Below are 21,266 nucleotides of genomic sequence, written 5' to 3' on the forward strand. Positions count from 1 at the left end.
GTGCTCACTCAAAAAATGTTTCATGGAAACTGTTACAGAAATGTCACAGCTTACTGGTGAAAAAAATCTTTACACTGACATTAACTGAAAGTACACTGTATGCTAACTATATTTAGAACTATTGAACACTTGTTGGATAAAAAGAATACAATTCTGGAAACGTAAAATTTTAGGGAAACCCAGTCACCTTAAAATGTCAAACACAAATCAGACATCTACATGCACACCTGAAAATTCTTACTGGATCCGTATTAAGCAATTTCTTCCAGAAATGAAACGCACACTTTGTGTACCCAATGAACTGTTTTGTTGAGAATCACTTACACTCTTCCTGCTGTTTATGTTTACAGATTGCAGACTTCCCAAAATGGAAAAAACAAAAATTCACATGTATTACAATGCATTGCCAATACATAGTATAAGATGTGGTACCATTTGGTACTGCTTGATATACTGCTAACCAATCGTGTGTGAAAGATACTTTGCAAGTTCAAAGTTTTGCTTACTTCTAGAATATAACAGAAAAAGTACACAGCTGGCAAACAACAGTATGTTAATATTTATGCTGTAGTAAATTGAGAAATGAGATTATATTTCTGCAGATCTTCCACATATTAAACAAACTGGACACTGAATTTAAGTTCTCTGTGAAACAGCTCTTCTGGCTTAAAAAATTCTATGTAAAAATATTTTCATTTTAATAAAATGAGAAACAGTGTGTCTTCAGTGTCAACATCAGAAACAGCTGACAGTGCATATATTGAGAGGGGAAAATAAGGAAAACATGATAAATGCTTAGTACAGATTGAAGGGATGAACGAGCCTTACTTGCGGCTCCAAGAACAAATAGCATATATGAAACCAAATACTTTCAAGCAAGAAAAGAGAAATTGTTCCAACTGAAATTTTACTTTATTTAACTAAATTTTCTTCTTTTACCTGTCAATCTTATTTTCACCAACAGTCACTTTAGACTGTGAGAGCTGCTCAGCTTTCTCCAACTTTTCAGTCAGTTCTGCCACTAAAACAAATTAAAAGAATAACTACTGTGTATAAGAAAAAAATAGCTAACTTACTATCACAATTAATTATTAGTCTATCTGCAGTTGAATAATGACCAGATTGCCAGTAATTTTTAATATGTTATCGTCCACAAATTTTAACTTCCCAATTATTAAGGTTTCCTTTAAATGCAAATTCCAGTTGTATCAGTTTATTAAGGAAGATATGAAATTCAATGATGAAATGAATAAGAAATGGCAATGTATAATGAAAGCAAGACAATTAGCACTTTCACTCTTCAGTAAATGGCTAATTTCCAATGAATGTAAAACAAAGCAATTGCAATGTAGAATAGAAACTTTATGGTCACATGACATGTTACAAACAATCATTTGATTGAAACACTGGTGACTCATCAAGGTATAATTCTATGCCTATCTAAGTATACCTTAAAAACAAAATACATTAAAAGAAAGCATATGGATGCTCCCAGAAGCACATTACAACATAAAAAGGTAAACACATGTTAGATTTCTTCCCATTTCTTAATATTTTTCATAGTGGTTTAAAATCTTTCATTTTAAGTCTTTTTCATGTTTGTTTCTCTAGCTTATAAATATGGACATACTTAAGAAGAGCACATAATTCCATAAAAGGAGTATATATGTACACATCTAGATATTTAGATACATAGTTTACACGATACACGATTTATAAGTGTGGACGCATGAAAAACAACATATACCTCCATCAAGGGAGAACATAAGCATACACATAGAACATAATGTAGAAATAACATAAAAACAAAACAAATGTAATATCTTCTACTTGTCTTCCTCATTTATAAAATCAGATTTTTCATTGTTTGTACCTGTGTGTTCTAGCTGAACCATTCCTAACACTGAGTACAGCTTAAGTACTCATCACCATAGACTTCCTGTGTTATTTGGTGTATCTCTGTAAAGATTTTCTTGCATTTCATGGAAAATTTAATGCAGACATGTTGCTCCTCTAACTCTGCCATCTCGAAATTCACAAACTGTGTGACACGATGTTCTAATCAACACAGCACTTAACAATAGCTAACAGACATACAACAATGAAATTTTTGGCAGTTCAACATTAAACACAGGCATGTACAAGGATGCCAACAGCATTTCACTCCAACTCACGATTGGCGCGAAATTATGAATGTTTCAGAATTTTTTGAACAGAGCTCATATACAAGAAACAATTATTTTCATCCTCCTTAGATTGCTTGTGAACTGCCTAACATGATAACCCATAAATACTTATAAAGCAGAACATTTCTATTTATTTTTCATGAAGACAAAGAATTCATCTAGAGAATAAAATGGATTTCCTGTTAAAATTCTCTAAGTTGGTCTTTTAATTTAATGTTTTTAGGAAAGGCATTGTCTAGCTTCTGCCTAGCATGAATTGCCTATTTTTTCATATAATATCTGTTCTTTGGCTATTTATGTGGTATTCTGATTTTTGTGTAGTTTTATGCTATTGTCGGTCATGGTTTAAGTTTGGATTCATTAATTTCTCAAGCAATATTATGTCCAATGTACAGTATAAGCTTATCAAATCTTAGAAACAGGTTAAAACAGGATTCTTTGGGTTTGGCACCACAAATAATTCTGGCAGCATTTTTCTGCAGTGCTAGTAATGCATTTAGGTTGGTTTGTGTTGTTAAATTCCATACTTTTACCGCCTTTTCAAATGTGATGATAACACTGAGTAATACGACATTTTTTAACACACACACACACACACACACACACACACACACACACACACACACACACACACATCTTCACAACATTTTCTGATTATGTTTATGACAAATATGTCTTTCAACAGCTTACAGGCTAAGGAAACAATAAGCATGTCCCACATGACATTGTCCTGGACTGTGATTCCTATGAATTGTCAGCTTTCTTTTTTTACAATGTCATTTCCTATGGATAATTTCATGCCACACACTGCTTCTTGGTGTAAAATTCCATTACTACAGTATTTTTAGCACTTACATTTATTGGCTTTCATTGAAATTCCGGACTATTTCATTGGTACATTGTTGTACAGTACCTATAACTGTCACTGGCCTTGTGTTTGAACATGTTACATCTTTTTTAAAGCTAGGAGGACAGTATTTTACATCATTAAGAAAAAAGAATAAATCAAGAAGAGAAGGAGTCCCAAGTCAGAATCTTGTGGCTCTCATTTGAAATTTGTAGTTTTGGATTTGAACGACTCACTGTTTGTTTTATGCAGCACAAATTGTTTCCTGTTGCTCAGATGAACTTTTATCAATTCATAGCCAGTTCATCTAATACTCAGGTTCCATAGCTTTTTAAATAGTATAATATTGTTAACACAATCAAATGCTTCTTCAAGATAAAGGAACACTCCAGTCACATACTCCCTGTTCTCTATGGAAGTTATTGTTTCATCTATTAACTGTGATGTGGCTACTGAAGTTGCCTGTTTTCTGAAAAGCCGTTCTGATTCTCAAATTTTTCATTTTGTTGACTCAGGAATATCATTAACATAGTGTAAAGAACTTCCTCAATTACCTCAGAAAACGCAGGAAAGACTGAGATGAGTCAACAGCCAGAATAACCTAACAGCCAGAATAACCGAACAGCCAGAATAACCGAACAGCCAGAATAACCGAACAGCCAGAATAACCGAACAGCCAGAATAACCGAACAGCCAGAATAACCGAACAGCCAGAATAACCGAACAGCCAGAATAACCGAACAGCCAGAATAACCGAACAGCCAGAATAACCGAACAGCCAGAATAACCGAACAGCCAGAATAACCGAACAGCCAGAATAACCGAACAGCCAGAATAACCGAACAGCCAGAATAACCGAACAGCCAGAATAACCGAACAGCCAGAATAACCGAACAGCCAGAATAACCGAACAGCCAGAATAATCGAACAGCCAGAATAACCGAACAGCCAGAATAACCGAATTTGCAACACAGGCCACTGCGAGACATGCAAGAAGAGAGTCAATGAGTTTCTGGAAGGTACCAACAGGGATGTGGAGACATTCTGACTCCAAAGTTGTGTCCAGATGTGCAAAGTTTCTCAGTAGAGAATCCATGGTGTGAACAGCCTGATCGAGCTCATACCACGGATTCTTGATGAAGTTTAAATCTGGGGGCTTGATAGCCAGCAGAGTACAGTAAATTCACCCTGGTCCTCTTCAAACCATGCATGTACACTGCGAGCTGTGTGACATGTATTGTCCTGCAGGTAGATGCTACTATGCAGAGGAAAAACAAACTGAATATAGGGATGGACATGGTTGCCAAAGGTAGATGCATACTTGTGTTGATAAATTGTGCCTTCCATAACAACAAGATTACCCAGGAAATAAAGTGAAAACATTCCCCAGACTACAGCCCTTCCAACGATTGTTGCAGCATGTTTGTTTTCAGACTTTCATGTTGTACATGCCAACGGTCATTTTTTTGATGCAGCATAAAACATGATTAATCTAAAATGGACACTTTTTGCCACTCAGTGGATACACAGTTGGACTACTGGCCTGCAAATTCCAACCTTCAACACATACACAGCAACGTTTGCTGAATGGTCATTGAAGAGACACTATTGGTAGCCTCTTGGTTCATCTGGGATGTCAGTTGCTCAACAGTTGTCCATAGACATCTCCACAGCCATCATTCACCTCTGTTATCTATGGCCCATGGTGTGCCACAGTTGCCTTGTCAGCAGTTTTCAATAGCACCATTTTGCCAGGCACAGTATACTTGGTGGCACATGAACAGTTCACAGTGTTAGGCATTTCAGAAATGCTTCCATCTTTGGCCTGAAAGGCAGTGATCATGCCCTTTTGATTATTCAGTAAATCACTCCATTTCAGCATTATGCCCCCCAGACATGCATTATTTACTCCTATTGCTAGTGCTGTCACCTGCCATCTGTGAGTGGTTATTGCACGTAGACATTGATTATATGTGGTGGTCACATTAATGTAACTAGACCATGTAGTTTCTGATAATAGATGGTAGTAATAACCATGATAGTTCTTCAATTCCACATTTAGTCTGTGATTACTGAAAAAGTGTCAGTTTTCATATTGTGGCTTCCATTTCATGGATTTTTTTTTTTCACTCATTTATGGCAAATTCATTTAAACTTTTTATGATACTGCTGAGGCTTTCAACATCATCATCAAGATTGGTTCTTTTTGTCACATTTTTTTTCTTTTTGTTAATCATATAATGATTTTCAGCTTCTGTCAGTACCTGAAACGCATGGTGCTCAGAAAAGGCAAGCTCCAGGGGAATTTTGTTAGTTGTAAAATTGTCAATGCATTTTTTGCTGCTATTGACCTGTCTAGTGGGCTTATTTGTCTGGAAAGTTGAATTAAACTGATCTAGTATAAACAAATATGGTGTTCTGCAGTCCAGTGATGGTGTTAAGGACAGTGTAAATGATCCAGACCTTGCAAAAGACAATGCACTGAAAACGAATAATAAAGCTGAGAAAAATGATGATAAATGGGGAACATCAGGTAAAAAGAACAGTGTGCTTTTTCTAACAGACAGCCACGGTAGGAATATATCTAGTATGTTTCAAGAAATAAATCGAGACATAGCAGTGACCAGTGTTGTCAAACCTGGAGTGGGAACTAAACACAGTTTAGACACATGCACTCAAACAAAATCCACACAAGAAAATGACTTTGTTGTATGCATAACGGGATCAAATGATGATGTGAAAAATGAAGCACTTGTTTGCGTAAAAGTGCTTCAGAACTTTCTAGAAAAAAATTAATCAAGGAATACAGTTGTTGATACAGTGCCTCATAGGCACGATCTAATCTGGAGTTCGTGCGTTAATAAAGAAATTCGAAGAACCAATGTTAAAATATAGAAACTGTGCCCTGAATACACAAATTATGCTGTGGCCGATATAAGTAAACTGCAGCGTAACCTTCACACCAGAAATGGGCACCACCTTAACTATTATGGGAAAAAGTTTGTGTGAGACTGTGTCAACGAAATAATTAAAGAAAGACTCACACGGAATAAAACAATTTACAAAAGTAGCGATTTGCATAATACCTGGAATGTGCATCATTTTTTAGTGTAAAAGTCAGTGAATCGGCAGGTAATAAACCTCCTGTACTTGAACGAGATGCTAAAAGCAACATTCAGGTGAGAGAGTGTTCACAGACAATAAACAATAAACATAAATCTGTTACTGTGATGCAAATGAACATTTACTGCATTAGGAACAAAGTATTACAATTAGAACATTTTTGCAGTATTGAAAACATAGATGTTGTTTGTGTCTCAGAACATTGGCTGACAGAGAATCATGTACAATATTTTGTTCCTCAAGGGTAAGCTGTTGGAGACATTATGTGAAAAAGTGAAAGAAAGAATGGAGGTGTTCTAATATTTGTTAAAGATAATATAATGTTTACCAAAATAGATGTTAGCTCTTACTGTGCAGAACTAGATGGAGAATTTATCTGTATAAGACTAAATGCAGAGAATACTATAATTGTTAGCTTATATAGATACCAGGTGGAGATGCAAATACATTTTTCGAAAGATTTGAGCTGCTTATGAGGAAAATACTAAAGTCTAAAACAAAACTAATTATCTGTGGCGATTTCAACATTGAAATGGCCAACAGTGATGAACATGTTACTAGAACATTTTTTAATATCTTAAGATCACTTAATTTACAATGTACAAATTACATACCACACAGGATAATGCGTGCGTAGATAATATTATAGTAAATTTTTCTAGAGATATGTATGACGTCAGACTTGCCAGTGAAGCCCTAGCTGATCATGAACCATTGATTTTAACGTTCTGCGGCGGTCAGTTGCCTAAATCAGACACATCAGTCAGAATCAAGTCTAATGCCACATGGATAAGAGGGCAGAAAGATGAATATATTAATTTATTTATTGACAAATCATCTGATGTTATCTGGGATTTTGTATAAAACACACAATCTGGGAAGGGTGCTGGTGATATGGTGTTTAACAGCTTCCTGAAAATACTCAGACTTATGGTACACCTGCTCACCATTAATTAAAAGTAGCCCTAAGCATAAACAAAAACAAACAGCTAAAATGGTACACAGATGAGCTAGCTCTCACTAGGGAGGAGATGCTCAGACTGTACAGAATATATAAAAATTCTTGTAAACAAGGACCTGAGCTAGATAATACTTCTTATACAGTTTATCTAAAATGTAAAAAAAACCTACAAAGACAAACTGTCCTTGGCCAAAAAACATGCATGTGAACATTACATTGAAAGTGCTGCCAACAAATTTAAAGCAGCATGGGACATCATCAACCAATATGATTCACAAACTCACACACAAGATGCAATGCTGGTCCCAGAAGAAGTAAATGATTACTTCCTAACCTCAGTGAGTGAGCTGAAAAACAAAATCAAGCAAAATGGCACTTGTGCGTTAGATCGTCTTGGTGCTGTGCTCCGTAGGAGGTATACTTTCCACTGGAATGTTGTCACCCCAGAGAATATTGTAAAAGCTGTGACAAGGTTCACCAACTCCAAAAGTATGGACTGTTATTGGTTCTCTAACTATCTAATGAAAAAAATAATCCACTTTATCTGTCAACCTCTTTCTTTCATTCTTAATGTGTGTTTAGAATCTGGAGTTTTCTCAGATGCACTCAAAACTGCTAAAGTGATACCAGTCTTTAAAAAGGGAGATAAGGACCTGCTCCAAAACTATCGACCAGTTTCTATTGTCCCAATTTTCTCTAAAGTTTTTGAATATCTAATGTACAGCCAATTAAATAACTATTTTGAAAAGCATGATCTCCTCTCCAACAGATAGTTTGCATATCAACATGGTAAAAATACCACTACTACTGTCACTGAATTTGTTAACCAGGTGTTAACTGCATTCAAAAGTAAGGATCTAGTATCAGTTGTACTTCGTGATCTTAGCAAAGCCTTCAACCGCATACCATTTAACACCCTACTTGCAAAACTGGAATTTTATGGCATACACAAATCATCTTTATATGTAATCAAATCATGCTTAAGGAACAAGAAACAGTTTGTATCAATTAAAAATAGATGCTCCTCGCTGACGGAAGTTTGGACTGGAGTGTCTCAGGGCTCGGTCCTAGGTCCTTTTCTGTTCATCACTGCAATTAATGACTTACCTTACCATGTAGGAGCAAATTCAATTGTGTGATGACACAACACTGCCCAGTACACACCATGACACAACAGAACTGCATCAGGCAACACAGGAAAAACTAGAACTAGTAATGAAGTGGTTTTCTTCTAATGAATCCTATGTAATCCTGATAAAACTCAAGAACTAATTCTGGGTTTAACTATAGCTGTTGAAAGCAAATCAGTTAAATTGTTAGGATTCCACATTGATTCAAAATTAAACTGGGAGGAACATATTAGCCATATCTGCAAGAGTGTGTTATCTCATCTGGAGACTGACAGATGTACTCACTGATGAGTATCTAAAGGTGGTATATTTTGGCCTGTTTCAGTCACCCATTTCCTATGGCATATTGTTATGTGGACATTCTTGCTATGACAGTGAAATTTTGAAAATTAAAAAAAAAAGGTAAACAGAATAATGAGCAAAGTTAAGCATAAGAAAAACTGCTACCCCCTCATTATCAAGCACATGATATTAACTGTTGTGAATCTATACATCTACACAGCACTGCTTTATGTCAAAAGCAACTTAAATGAGTTGGAGACCAGAGAGAACATACATCCCCACAACACCAGAGGCAAACTGGACTTCGACATACCAAGACACAGACTCACAAAGACTGCTAACTCACACAAAATAATAAGTTAAAAACTCTTCTATAAACTTCCAGCATCTGCTCGGTCACTGACCAGCAATATTTTCAAATGTAAGATTTATGATTGGTTACTCAAACATGCATTTTATAAGATAACAGAATATTTTCAAATAATCATTGACATTAGTATATATGAATATTCCTAAAAGAAGTGGAATTAAATTGTAAAAACTTTACTGTAAAGTTATTGTTAATTGTATATTTAATGTTCAGGCCTATTCCACTGTAAGTGGTCAATGGTGAATAAACTGAATACTGAATCAGTTTTCCTGAGCTGGAGTCAGTAGATAACAGATCATTGTTTACAATTCCAGTCAGTATCATCTTAATCCAGCTTTTTTTTTTTTTTTTTTTTTTTTGGGTGATGTTTACTATGTCAACACGCATGTCATTAAAAACTTCAAAGAAATTATCCAGACTACCACAGGGAGGACTTAAAATAAATAAGTTCTCTTACTCCCACTTGTAATTAACTGCTGCAAGTTCTACAATACCGTTTTATTCTAAAAGTACTTACATTATAATTTCTACTTAACTGTCACAGTAAAGATTGCTACCCCACCATTATGTTTCCTTTTCTACTGGGGACAGGGCACAACATCACAGAGAGTGTATGATATACACTAATTAGCTTGTTTGTATACCAGTGTTCATTCACAACTAAAACACCATGGTTGTCAATCCGTGCAATGGTATCCAAGTTATAGCGCTTACTGCTAAGAAAGTTTTGCTTACATAATCTGAAGTTGAGTTTGGATTGCTGAACTCTGGTTGGAATTGTTGTGAAATGCAGGTCACCAGTTGGAATCTTTGCAGATCAATGACCTGTGCTTCACAGTAATTCATAAGTAATGGAGCTGAGGAGGACCTTTTACTAATAAAATAAAAAGTGGCCTAGAAAGTGTTTGTGTTTCTATACATTAGGACTAGTCACAGTACCATGTGGCTATTATGTCTTCAATTATGAAATCTGACTAGAACTGAATACCAGGAAAAAGAAACAAAAAAGATTTTTTTTGAATGATAGAAGATCTATTTGGCACAAATCTTTCAAATGGTATGAGAGAGATGCAAAATGAATAAGCTAAGAATTCTTTTATGGCTCAGTGAAAGAGAAAAAATAACCAGGCTCCTTGGTGTTTGTCCATCAAAAACTAAAGGCCACAAAACACTGCAAAAAGAAAAAAAAAAGAAAAAAAGAAAAAAAAGGGTTATGAAGAAATGGAACAACACTTTGGTATACATCAGCTTGTTACAGCGAAACTTGTTATTCAGTATCAAACAGGCAAAGCAGTAATGGAAGGAAACATTCCTCCCTCATTGTTCAGCAAGTATTAGTAACACCAACAGTTGCAGTAGGAGCAACAATGTTCCAGCTTCTCATTTTTATTTTTTTTTTATTTTCCTTCCTTCTGAAGTTTTTGATAGGTGTAAAATCACTAATGAAAATAGGGTATATATAGTAATGACTGTTACAGGAGCTTTGATGTACAGGACTGAAAACCTGGCAACAAGCCACACTGCTTTTTAATGCCTTAGGGACAAATGTAGAAAAGTGAGACACACAAAGAGTCAGTATAAATTTAAGCTAAAGAAGTGCCAAGAATAGTATTGGACTTGGATGGAAACCTGTTTCCAACTCTCACATGTGTTATAACAACTGATACATGGGCAATGATAGTAACTTTTCAAGGCAAGCACAATTGTTAAAGAGTTCCTGAAACCCTTAACTTTTCAGAAGAATGGGAAGCCATGGCTGTTTACCAAACAGTGGAAAAGTGGAGTGTAACAGACAAAATTCAGACTTTCAGTGTGTCAATCAGTACATTAAGCAAAACAAGTCAAGAAAAGAATGCCTATACAAATCTAGTAAAATTTTCCAGTCATGATTGGTTGTACCTCCATTATCATCATCACATTTTTGAGTCACCAGCAGGTGCAGTTTACATCTACATCTATACCACTTACGGTTCAGAAATAGCACATTTCAGAAGATTTAAAGAAATCATGATGAAAGAACAAGATGATTCACATATGTGGTAGAAATGAGCTGACTGATGATGCCTGGTCTACTGTTCTTGGATTTCATTAAAACTTTTGTTCTGTGTAGAAACAGCAGCAGGATAATTGGTGAGCACTGCTGGCTTGGCAACTTTGAAGAACAGGATGTTAAATACTTAGTTTTCTTGCTGCATCAAATCTGAATAAAATCTCGAGCTTTTGACAAAATCCCAAAACTATTATTATTATTTTACTATCTCCACAGGTATAAATTACACACTTTGCATTACAAGCTGGAAATTGTAATGAGTATTCTGAGTCACTCAGTATGTTAATAAACACATCAAATCTCATGTTGAATATATAAGAATTTAAAACAGAAATTATCAACTCTCGCTCCTCTAACCTGTTTTTTATTTTCTTTCATTAACATTCGTAACTGGAAATAATTCCGAATTCAGCACTCTGTCACAACCCCATAATATGATGTAGTTTAGTATGTGTCATTTGAGTCATTTAGTAGCTACCGTCATAACATGCTAAGTCATTCAAAATGTAAGAGCAAATGCAGAATTTTTCACCAATGCAGAAGACAATTGTTATGTGGTCAAATGCAGATATTATTTTGAAATACTTTTATTTCTCTCAGTTATCCCATCTGAGACTGTTTTATCATTAAGACTAACAACTATGTCTTTCTGTTTCTGTTAGGTGAAAAACTGAAACAGATGTAACACCCATTATGCCTGTACAGTCCTTGACAATGGAGTTGTGGCAGCAACTATAAAATAAAAATATTGTGACTTAAGATGGAATATAATTGATAAAATACTTCCTTACCCTAGAAGTTACAGTCACGGACAGTCCTGACTTAATGTCAATTAATAATGTATATCGTCCATGTCTTTTTCATGAACGACTAACAGTCATGGGTGCTGCTGTTGTGACCATTTATAGCCCATAGATGGCTTGTGATTGGTCAGTGTGACTCATAATTATGTCATGCTGCTAGACATTTTGTCCATGTCCACATTGATGATGTCAGCATTCTCACATGAACATGAACAATTTAGTGGATTTCTGTGTCTCTTCTGAACATCAAGAGCATGAGCAATTGATCAACATTTCCACACTCTCTTGTTTCTTTTGTGATGATCAACCTATTGTGCTAGTTCCTTTCTATGGTGCTACATCTAGAAAAATAGGTAGGGTCCTCAGAAGTAGAGGTGCAAGACTTATTTTCTGAACACCTAAGAAGGAAAAGTAGATGTTGCACACAGTTAAAGATAGTCTCCATCTCAGAGTCCCTGGAATTAATAAAATTCCTTGTAACTGTGGAAGCAATTATATTGATCTGTCTACCTGTACTGTTACGCGCTGCTGTGCAGGACACAAGATGTATGTTAAAAACTGAGGACTTAGGAAATCAGCAGTTGCTGACCATGATCTTACAAAATAAACACAGAATAATATTTGATGAATTTAAAATTTTGTCCTATGTTTCTACACACTGGCATTCTGTTATTAGAGAAACAGTAGGAATTGGAATATGCAGGAACAGTGGCTATACAGGATGTCCCAGGAGGAATGGTAAATATTCAGGGATATGTCAAGAACAATAATTCAAAGGAAAGAAGTCTAGCAAACATGGGCTCTAAAATGTATACCTTACGAGCTATGAGCAACACTCGATCTCTGATACTGTGAAAGAAATCTCTTCTACTGCACACTCTTTGCTGTCCATATTTTGTGTAGTAAGCATGGGGTCTAAAATGCATACCTTAAGAGCTATGAGCACTTTTTCAGTAGAAATGTGTTCGCATTAGCAAAGATGAACATGTGCTCATAGCTCTTACAGTATGTACTTTAGGGCCCATGTTTACTGGACAGTTTTTTCTTGTTTGATCTATACTATACTACTACCTTCCAAAATATTGAAAGCAGCAGAAGAGATTTGTTTCACAGTACTGAAAAATGCAGAAGTGTTCATAGCTCTTAAGACATGCATTTTAGGGCCCATATTTAATGCAATTTTTTGCTTTGAATGATCTATCTTGTCATCTTCCTGAATATTGACCATTCCTCCTGGAACACCCTGTGTTATCAGTGGCACACAAGAATAAGCTCTCGGTGCCCAGAAGACAAAGAGAAATCTGCTAAATTGTTTTTGTTCCTGTGAGAGAGGTGGTGCCACCAATGAACACATGAACACGATCTTTAGCAGCATGACATAATGATGACATACATCACTGGAAAACAAGCTGTCTATTGGCTATAAATTATCACTATGATAGCAGTCATGAAAGTCAGCTGCTCTTGACAAATATGGAGGAGGATTTCATCAAAAGGTTGAGATTTACTCGGATCTGATGCAACAAGAACACCAAAAACGTTTACACGAGGATAATATCGCAAGAAACTTTGATCTCAAAGATAATTTGTGTGTTTCAGTTGCAGATGTTTCAGGATCACTAGCAGTTACCTCTTTAAGAAGAGTATTTATTTTTCTAGCTAGAACATATACTGGAAGCAAATAATACACCTAATCATATTCCCTATTTGTATGCCACCTGAAAACTTACTAGGATATTGAACCAAATATCAATAATGCATTTGCAATAAAAATTTCCAACCATTTCTGGTACTGAATTCCTGAAACTTAGCTTCTATCCTTGTGGAATGATAACATGCTGACAGCTGTTATGGCAAAGAATCATGCTTCCTGGTCAAAAAAGGAACATTAGAAGCCTTGAGAAGCCAGTTATTGTGAAAGAGGTGTGAATCTCATTAAAGAGCAGTAACAATATTCATCATTTGCGTTTGCAGCTCCTTGTGTTTACCATGTTTGCAGTTAAAACTGCTAGGTGTCAGGTTTAGCAGTTATGCAAAACTCCATTTTTTCCATGTTCCCAAACATGTTTCAGCACCTCTGTGCCATCGTCAGTGGATTTCTGTTTCATTTAATCTGTAATGTGAACATTTTTACTAAATAATTACAAAATTATAGGAATATTAATCCAAACAACAATTTGTTTCTTTTTGTTAATACCTTTACAATCGGTTGTAATGGTTTTTCAGGATGACTTGTGTATTATTTATTGCAGGTAGCTTGGCATCTGCAACCAAACGATGTTCATGAGAAATTTTGTTGGGAGTTAACAATATTGTAAAAGACGAAACTGGGAAACAATTTGTTTTCTGTAATGTAATAGGAGACTCCAAAAAGCAACCAACTTTTAACAAATCCTCTCTCAGGGAAAAGTAATGTTCAGTGTTAGTTCATTCACTTTCTGATTTTATTCTGTAGAAACTGCAGTAAATAAAAATGCATCTCTCTTATAGAAATTGTAAGCATTGTTAAAAACCTAATATTTTTTCAATATTTATATTGTTTCAGTAATTTTTTATACTTAATTTTTACTACACTGAATCAGAATGTTTTTCAATAGCTCGGATTCTCCAGATGTGTACACACAAAAGTATATTACAAGAAAAAAGGAAATGGTTCTGATGTTGAAGAGCCCAGCACTTTTAAATGGAATCAACCAGTGCATCTATTATATTTTTACTTAAAACCATTTGAGCCACCAGCAGTTAACTGATAAAGATGAGGTTATACCAGCCCGATCCCCTCTGCCTGACTTCTCTTTCTATCAGCCATTTAATCTTAGCTGCATCATCAACTGCACCATGCAACCTTCCTTGCTTACACTGGGTGAGTTTCCTGGCATTACATTGCTACCCTATACACCTGTTGTTGCTTCCATAACATTAGAAATACATTAATTATATTAAGGTAATTTATCTATAGTAGTTAGAACATACTGGGTGTCTCACAAAAGAACCTGGGAGGAGTCTGAGGATCATGCAGCACATCTGCCAGTTGCTGTCACTGCATCTGCTGGTTGTTGCTGTGCATAGTTCTCTGACATTAATACTTTGCGCGCGTCTCCTACACTGTTCGACTGAGTGTACCAGTGTTTTCTTTTGGGTTTTTTGTCAAGTTTAATTGCTTCAAATATTGTTGCTAGACATCTTTACTGCAACTGCACCAAGTCTGAGGCTTTTCCTGCCTCTATGTTGATGGGTCCAGTGCTCACACAGAAATACTGTGCATGTGTCTTCTATATTGTGTTTGAGTGTTTTGTTTTGAGTTTCCTGTTGAGTTTTGATTCAGTATGGTATACATTAAGGATAAATGAGTGTTTCTTGTGTTGACTATGCAAAAACAGAATCGTACGTGGAATATCGGCTTGAATCCATATGAAAATTTCCCAGTGTGCATGTTCCCAATGATTCGACAATAAACAGATTAATGAAGACATTTCAAGACTAGATCTGTGTTACACCAACTAAGGGCTAGAGAAGTTAGTGTTTTAATCAGTTATAAATTAGACAAGAAAGAGGAGGCCTAGGAAAGAAGTTTGAGAAAATCTCTGTGCCATTTGGCACTTCAGGTTGGTGTGTCAACAGCATCTGCTCACAGAGCTATGCACAAACTGAAACCACACAAAACAACAGTACCACAACAAATGAGAAATTTAGATACTGTTGCTGGATGTTGTTATTGCAACTGGCTGTTATAGACTGTGTTTGATGGTAAAGTTGATTGTCAAATGCTATTTTTTCTTGTGAAGCGTGGCTGTGCTTCTCAGGTTACACAGATTCTAAGAACAGTCAAAGTTGGATCTCATGAATTATGACAACAACCTCTGCATGATGTGAAAACAGGAGTGTGATGTGCAATTAGGGCAAGACGAATTATTGCACCAATCTTTTTCCATGAACAATACATTGAAACAGGTATGTGAACAAAATACTGCATTTTTTTTATTATTATTTTTTTTAACTAACACCTAACAGAAAGTTGCATGGTTATTTCATGCAGGACTGCACAAGCCCACACATTGTCAGTGTTTCTGTGACAGATAACTGACTGGCCTCATCGTTCTCCAGATCTAAATCTGTGTAATTTTTATCTTTGGGCAATGTTAAAAGACAAGGTGTATGTCACCAATCCCCATATGCTTGAAGAGTTGGAAGACAGTGTTTGGCTAGCCATTTCCCACATTTCAGCAGCTGAAATTTGTCGAGTGTTTACTAATGTGTTCAGTTGTCAGTCTGCTCTTACCAAAGAGGGACATCATTTTGAGCTCTTGCCATAAATAAAGGTAAGCTTAATTAGGTGGCAATGTTGTTCATGCTTAACTCAGGGCAAGCGCACATGCAGCAGACTACTGGCAGATGCCATGGCCAGTGGCCATGCTGCACAACCCACAGATCCCTGCCAGGCGTCTTTCATTTGACACCCTGTATTTAAACTAGCTAATTGAGAAGTTCATGAACTGCAGTACTATTTCTTAATTTTATTTTTTTGGGGTACCCTTATTGCAACTTCAACTTGATCAGTCAAACTTTGAATTACTGAGAATCAACTGTTTATTTGTATGAGTATATAGGACAATAATCTAGAAGTATTTCCCATGATAATAAATATGAGTAAATTAGTACTAATCACAATTTGTTGTTTGTATACAGAATGTTCCTGATTATCTGGGCTAATGTGGATCCTATACTGCACTGATAATTAGAAGTCATATTTAACTCAAAACACAAGTGATTTTCTGTATTTACAAAATATGCTACATATCAGATTTGAAAATGCACTACATTACTTACACACTACATGATGGAAAGTAACAGTGCGTGTAGAAATTTACACTTGAACCACACTGTATTTCATATTCCTTGCTTTGAGATCATTTTCAGGAAATAATTTTTCATTTTTTTTCTGTTTCTGTATTTTATTCACTTTTCCCTTATAATGGTCATCTGATAGAGGTATAACTTGTTCTGCATCCCTGAAGGCTCTCTGTCATGATGAGATTTACAGAACACGACATGTAAATGCATGTGTAATTTTCTGCATTTTTGTTTTCTGGTGTTGTTTCCAGGTTGTAAGATATTAATTTTATTACAATGGTAAATAACCAGAAACTTCAGTAGAAGGACACCCCAGCAAAGATGCTTTTGACAGTTGAGCAGAGGAGTAGAAGAGTAGACAACACCTTATTTCATTTGCCTTTATTTATGCCCACATATTGGCAGTGGCATAAATTTTTGCGTAGGTCCTTATCAGAATTTTCAACTGTGAGAGTACGCATTTTTCGTGTGAAAAATTAAGCAAACTGATTACAGAAAAGATCAAACTGAGTAGCTTTATAATAATAATAATAATAATAATAATAATACTAAAGTTCATTTATCAGTGAACTTGAAGTCCATTTTTTAGTGTAAAACACCTGCTGACAGCAGCAAAGAAGACAAAAAATGTAAAATAATGTTCCATAAAGTCCAGTTTTTGATGAAAGTCTACGAGAGAGTAAACCAAACTTACATACAGTGAATGAACTTGGGTGCAAGGTTAAATAATTACAAATTTGTGAGTGCATACTGTAGAAAGACACAAACTGGTGGTGGTGTAGTATCTATGTCAGAAATAACATTCAGTGCAAAAACATTGATTAGGTTGATGTCCTTTGAATCAGTAGAAGTAGAAATAAAGCTATGCAAAAACAGCTTAATTATTGTAGGCCTATACAGATCAACAAATAGTGATGTAGATGAATTATTCTGCTATTTAGCAGAACTTCTGGATAAACTATCAACAAACAAAAGATGTGAACATAGACTCTTAAACTATAAGAAATTATCTTAGGTATTCTGACTTGTTACATTCCTACAACCATGTCCACATTAATTTGTTACCAACCAGAGTAACACCTAACTCCAACCTTGCACTGACTATGTTGTTACAAATTTAAATAGGGAAGAATTAGTGATAAGAACAATTGAAAATTATCTATTAGACCATAAAACGCTATACTGAGAGTAAGTCAGGCCACAAAATAATTCTGCATAGTCATTTACTCACAAGTAAGACATAAACTGACCATAATAAATGGCAGGAACACATGGTGCACAGAGATTAGCAGTATACAAAGCAATTATTATAAACAAAATGTGAAAGGGGGGGGGGGGGGGGGGAGTTATAAGGAAATCAGATCACACAAAGAATCTTAAAATTCTGCCAGAAATACACAAATTAAAGGAAAATTTGAAAGATATGATATTGCCATTCAGAGACATGAAATTGCTGTACTTTCTGGCAAAGTACAAAAACACCAAAAAAACATACTGGGAATCCCTGAATTCTCTAAAAACACACTTTTATATGGAACGGATAAGTAAATCCAGTAATGTTAGTAACATGCAACACAGTAAAAAAAAGCATGTGAAAACAAAGACAATCCAAGACTCAGTAACACAGCACTAGAAGAAAATGGAATGAGTGAGTGAGCCAAAGGCAGTATGTGAGATCCTCATAAAACATTTTAGGAAGGGATGTAAATGAAGTTCTTGTTAAATTATAACCAGTGTCATATTTAATTACTTTCTACAGTGGAAACATCTGATAAATAAATGTATTATGATTGATGAACATCTTACATGGTAAGAGCATATTAGCTAAATCTGTAAAAAGATTAGCTATGATATTTACTAACTAAAATACCTCTCAAATACAATAAATTTTCCTGGCCCTAAACAAGTGTACTACAGATTAATCTATTCACATTTCCAATATGGGATTGAAATTTGAGGCTGAGCACTAAAGTCCACATGGATAAGATATTTAGGCTTCAAAAGAGAGCAGTTAGGAAAATTGCTAATATAAGCAAATGCCAGTCCTGTAGGAACTACTTCAAAAATTACAATATACTGACAGAGTCCTTAAGTCTATTATGTCTGTAAAAGAGAATGGCAAACCACGCATAATGAATACATACACTCATAATTACAATACCCAAAACAAATGTAATCATCATAGAAAACTGAGTAATAGAAGAGCTACAGATCACAGTACGCTTGAAGATGGAAGACAATTCTATAAAAGGTTTCCAAATGATATAAAGTAATTCTATGTAAATCGTTTTAAAGGCAAATGGCAACTGAATAATGTTTGTACTTACTCAAAGATTTTTGAGCTCCATTATTACACTTCTGCTTTTGTATACCCCAGTTTGTTAATGATGGTAAATGATATATAATAGTACATAGTGTGCTATTTATTGTATATATTTATTATATGTATGGCATGATATTGTAAATGTATAAAAACTGATGAAGTCCAACTGTAAACTTATTATGGTCAAATAAAGATTATTATTATTATTATTATGTTAAATACTGGAAAATCTAGTTGTAACTTGTTTATGACTGGCGTCGCAGCTTTGAAAGGGACTCAACAGGTCTGTTCCCCCACATTTTACTGGATTTGTGCTGCTTGTTCAGTTCATTTGTTTTGGTAAAATAATTTGATGATGACTACACAATACTCAGAGCTGTGTAAAATGAGGCCACTTACAGTGGTTCCCTACATAGGCAAAATGTTTTGATTTGTGGTATGCCAGACTTTGATTACTTATGCATTAATCATGCGAAAATGTTTTTCAACACAATAGCATTTCTCAGCTGTGATTAATTTTGTGAGCATTAATAGAGGTCTTGGAGAAGAAGAATAAGGCACCAACAATAATTCCAAGTCACCACCCACTAAAAATCAGGATCATTCGCAAAGATGTGCTGATCTTTTAGGCAGATGATGAGCTAAAGTTAAATATGAAGGATGAAGAGAATTAAACAGAAAGGAGGATTCTACATAAGGATAAATGGGTAGAGTGTATGTGGAGTAACACTGGAGATGAATTAATGGTGTAATATCATGGTGACAATGTGAGTAGTACACAGACAAATATTTGGGAGTGTAACTGAAGTAAGTTTGGGTTTCATGTTATCATTGTCTCAAAAGAGGACTGAAATTACTTTTAGTAACAACTGAATTACAGGAGTGCTGAAGTAAGGCACATAGATAACATTTGAGACAGTGACTGTTTATTGTGCTGGTTGCTCACTGCAGCATGAGCAGGCACTGTAAAACCTATGGTAAGTACTAAGGTACGGTTTGGTGGTACATGTCACTTAACAGAGAAGTGGAAATCTTTGAAGGGGATTACACAAGATGCTGGAGAAGAAATGATATAATGCATAATCAGTTTTAAACAAGTAGCTACTGAGAAGAGAATACAAATTACAGAGGCCGAACAATAACAGCAGATATTATTAAAAGGAAATTGCTCTGTTTCACATGAACATGTAATTTTACTAGAAAACCATATGGACTACATGTTTGTGGATAAACCAGTGCTTGTGGGTGTGAAATTATGCACAATAGTGTAATTCATGAAGGACTGCCTTAAAAAAAACATCAAACAGGTCTCAAATACAGTTAAATGCAAGGGATCATCTTTACTGTGCTTATTGACTATTATCCCTGCTAAGTCACAAAACAGATGTAGTCCAAAGCTCCCAACTCAACAGATTGATCTTATTTTGTCATGTCATTCTGTTTTTGATCATGTCACTTAACTGGTTACACACATTTTCTTATTCTTCACACAATAAAATGCACCAAATTAAGATCAAACAAACTATAGACAATTTTAACTCTATAATAACATAAAAAGTACACCAAACAAACCAAATGAGATGGCTGACATCCTTTCAAACCATGAGCTTAAAAAAGACAGGTATCCAGGTGACAAATATAATACCATGCAACTGATCACAGCAACAATTTCTTAAGTCTTCTATCTCCTCAAAAAAATCACAACAAAATCAAATACAGATAGGCAATATTTGTCGACATTTATAGATGTGAATTGTCTATGGAAGTAAGGAAAAGCTATGCCAGAAACTTAGGAATAAACAATAACTATTTGCATTAATGTAATAATGTCATTTCTGTGAGGTGGAAAATGATTTTATTAAGCAAAAAGGAAAAAGAAACCATTGTACAAAATAGTGGATGTTCTTAAAATATAAAAAATGAATCACTGTAACTATTGTATCAGATATGATACAGCAAATTTATGTCAAGTGTCTACAACTGAATCATCTAAGGGTTAATTACGTGCAAGAGATGAACAAGTACTCAGTTACTATATCAAGGACAGTATTACTCAAATTAAACTGAAATTTCTTCAGTGCATGTAAACATCAAACTTGTTTACACTTACATTATCTTTACAATTACTGCATTCTACAATTACCAAATAGAAAAAAAAGCATCAAGTGAAAAAGTTTAATAATTGGATTCCATACAAAACAGCAAGATGTGGGGACCTGTAAGTATGGTAGGTTTCCATATAGCATTCTTTATTCCAAAATGAGTCATTACATTACCGGTACCAATTTTTAAGTGTACTTTCCTCATAATCCACTCAGCAAGTAAATTTCCCTTTCCATT

General features: G+C 35.1%; 1 protein-coding gene across 2 annotated transcripts in view; it reads right to left on the reverse strand.

Annotated features, from left to right (window-relative positions):
* Nucleotides 1-21,266, reverse strand: part of LOC124596613 (thyroid receptor-interacting protein 11-like) — a 477,631-nt gene that overhangs the window by 18,812 nt on the left and 437,553 nt on the right. For both annotated transcript variants that reach the window (XM_047135834.1, XM_047135833.1), the window contains exon 20: nucleotides 940-1,021. In XM_047135834.1, the coding sequence (XP_046991790.1) occupies nucleotides 940-1,021 (82 nt within the window). The remainder of the gene's footprint in view (nucleotides 1-939; nucleotides 1,022-21,266) is intronic.

This window comes from Schistocerca americana, chromosome 2, assembly GCF_021461395.2.
Source record: "Schistocerca americana isolate TAMUIC-IGC-003095 chromosome 2, iqSchAmer2.1, whole genome shotgun sequence".
In the NCBI taxonomy this organism is placed as follows: Eukaryota; Metazoa; Arthropoda; class Insecta; order Orthoptera; family Acrididae; genus Schistocerca; species Schistocerca americana.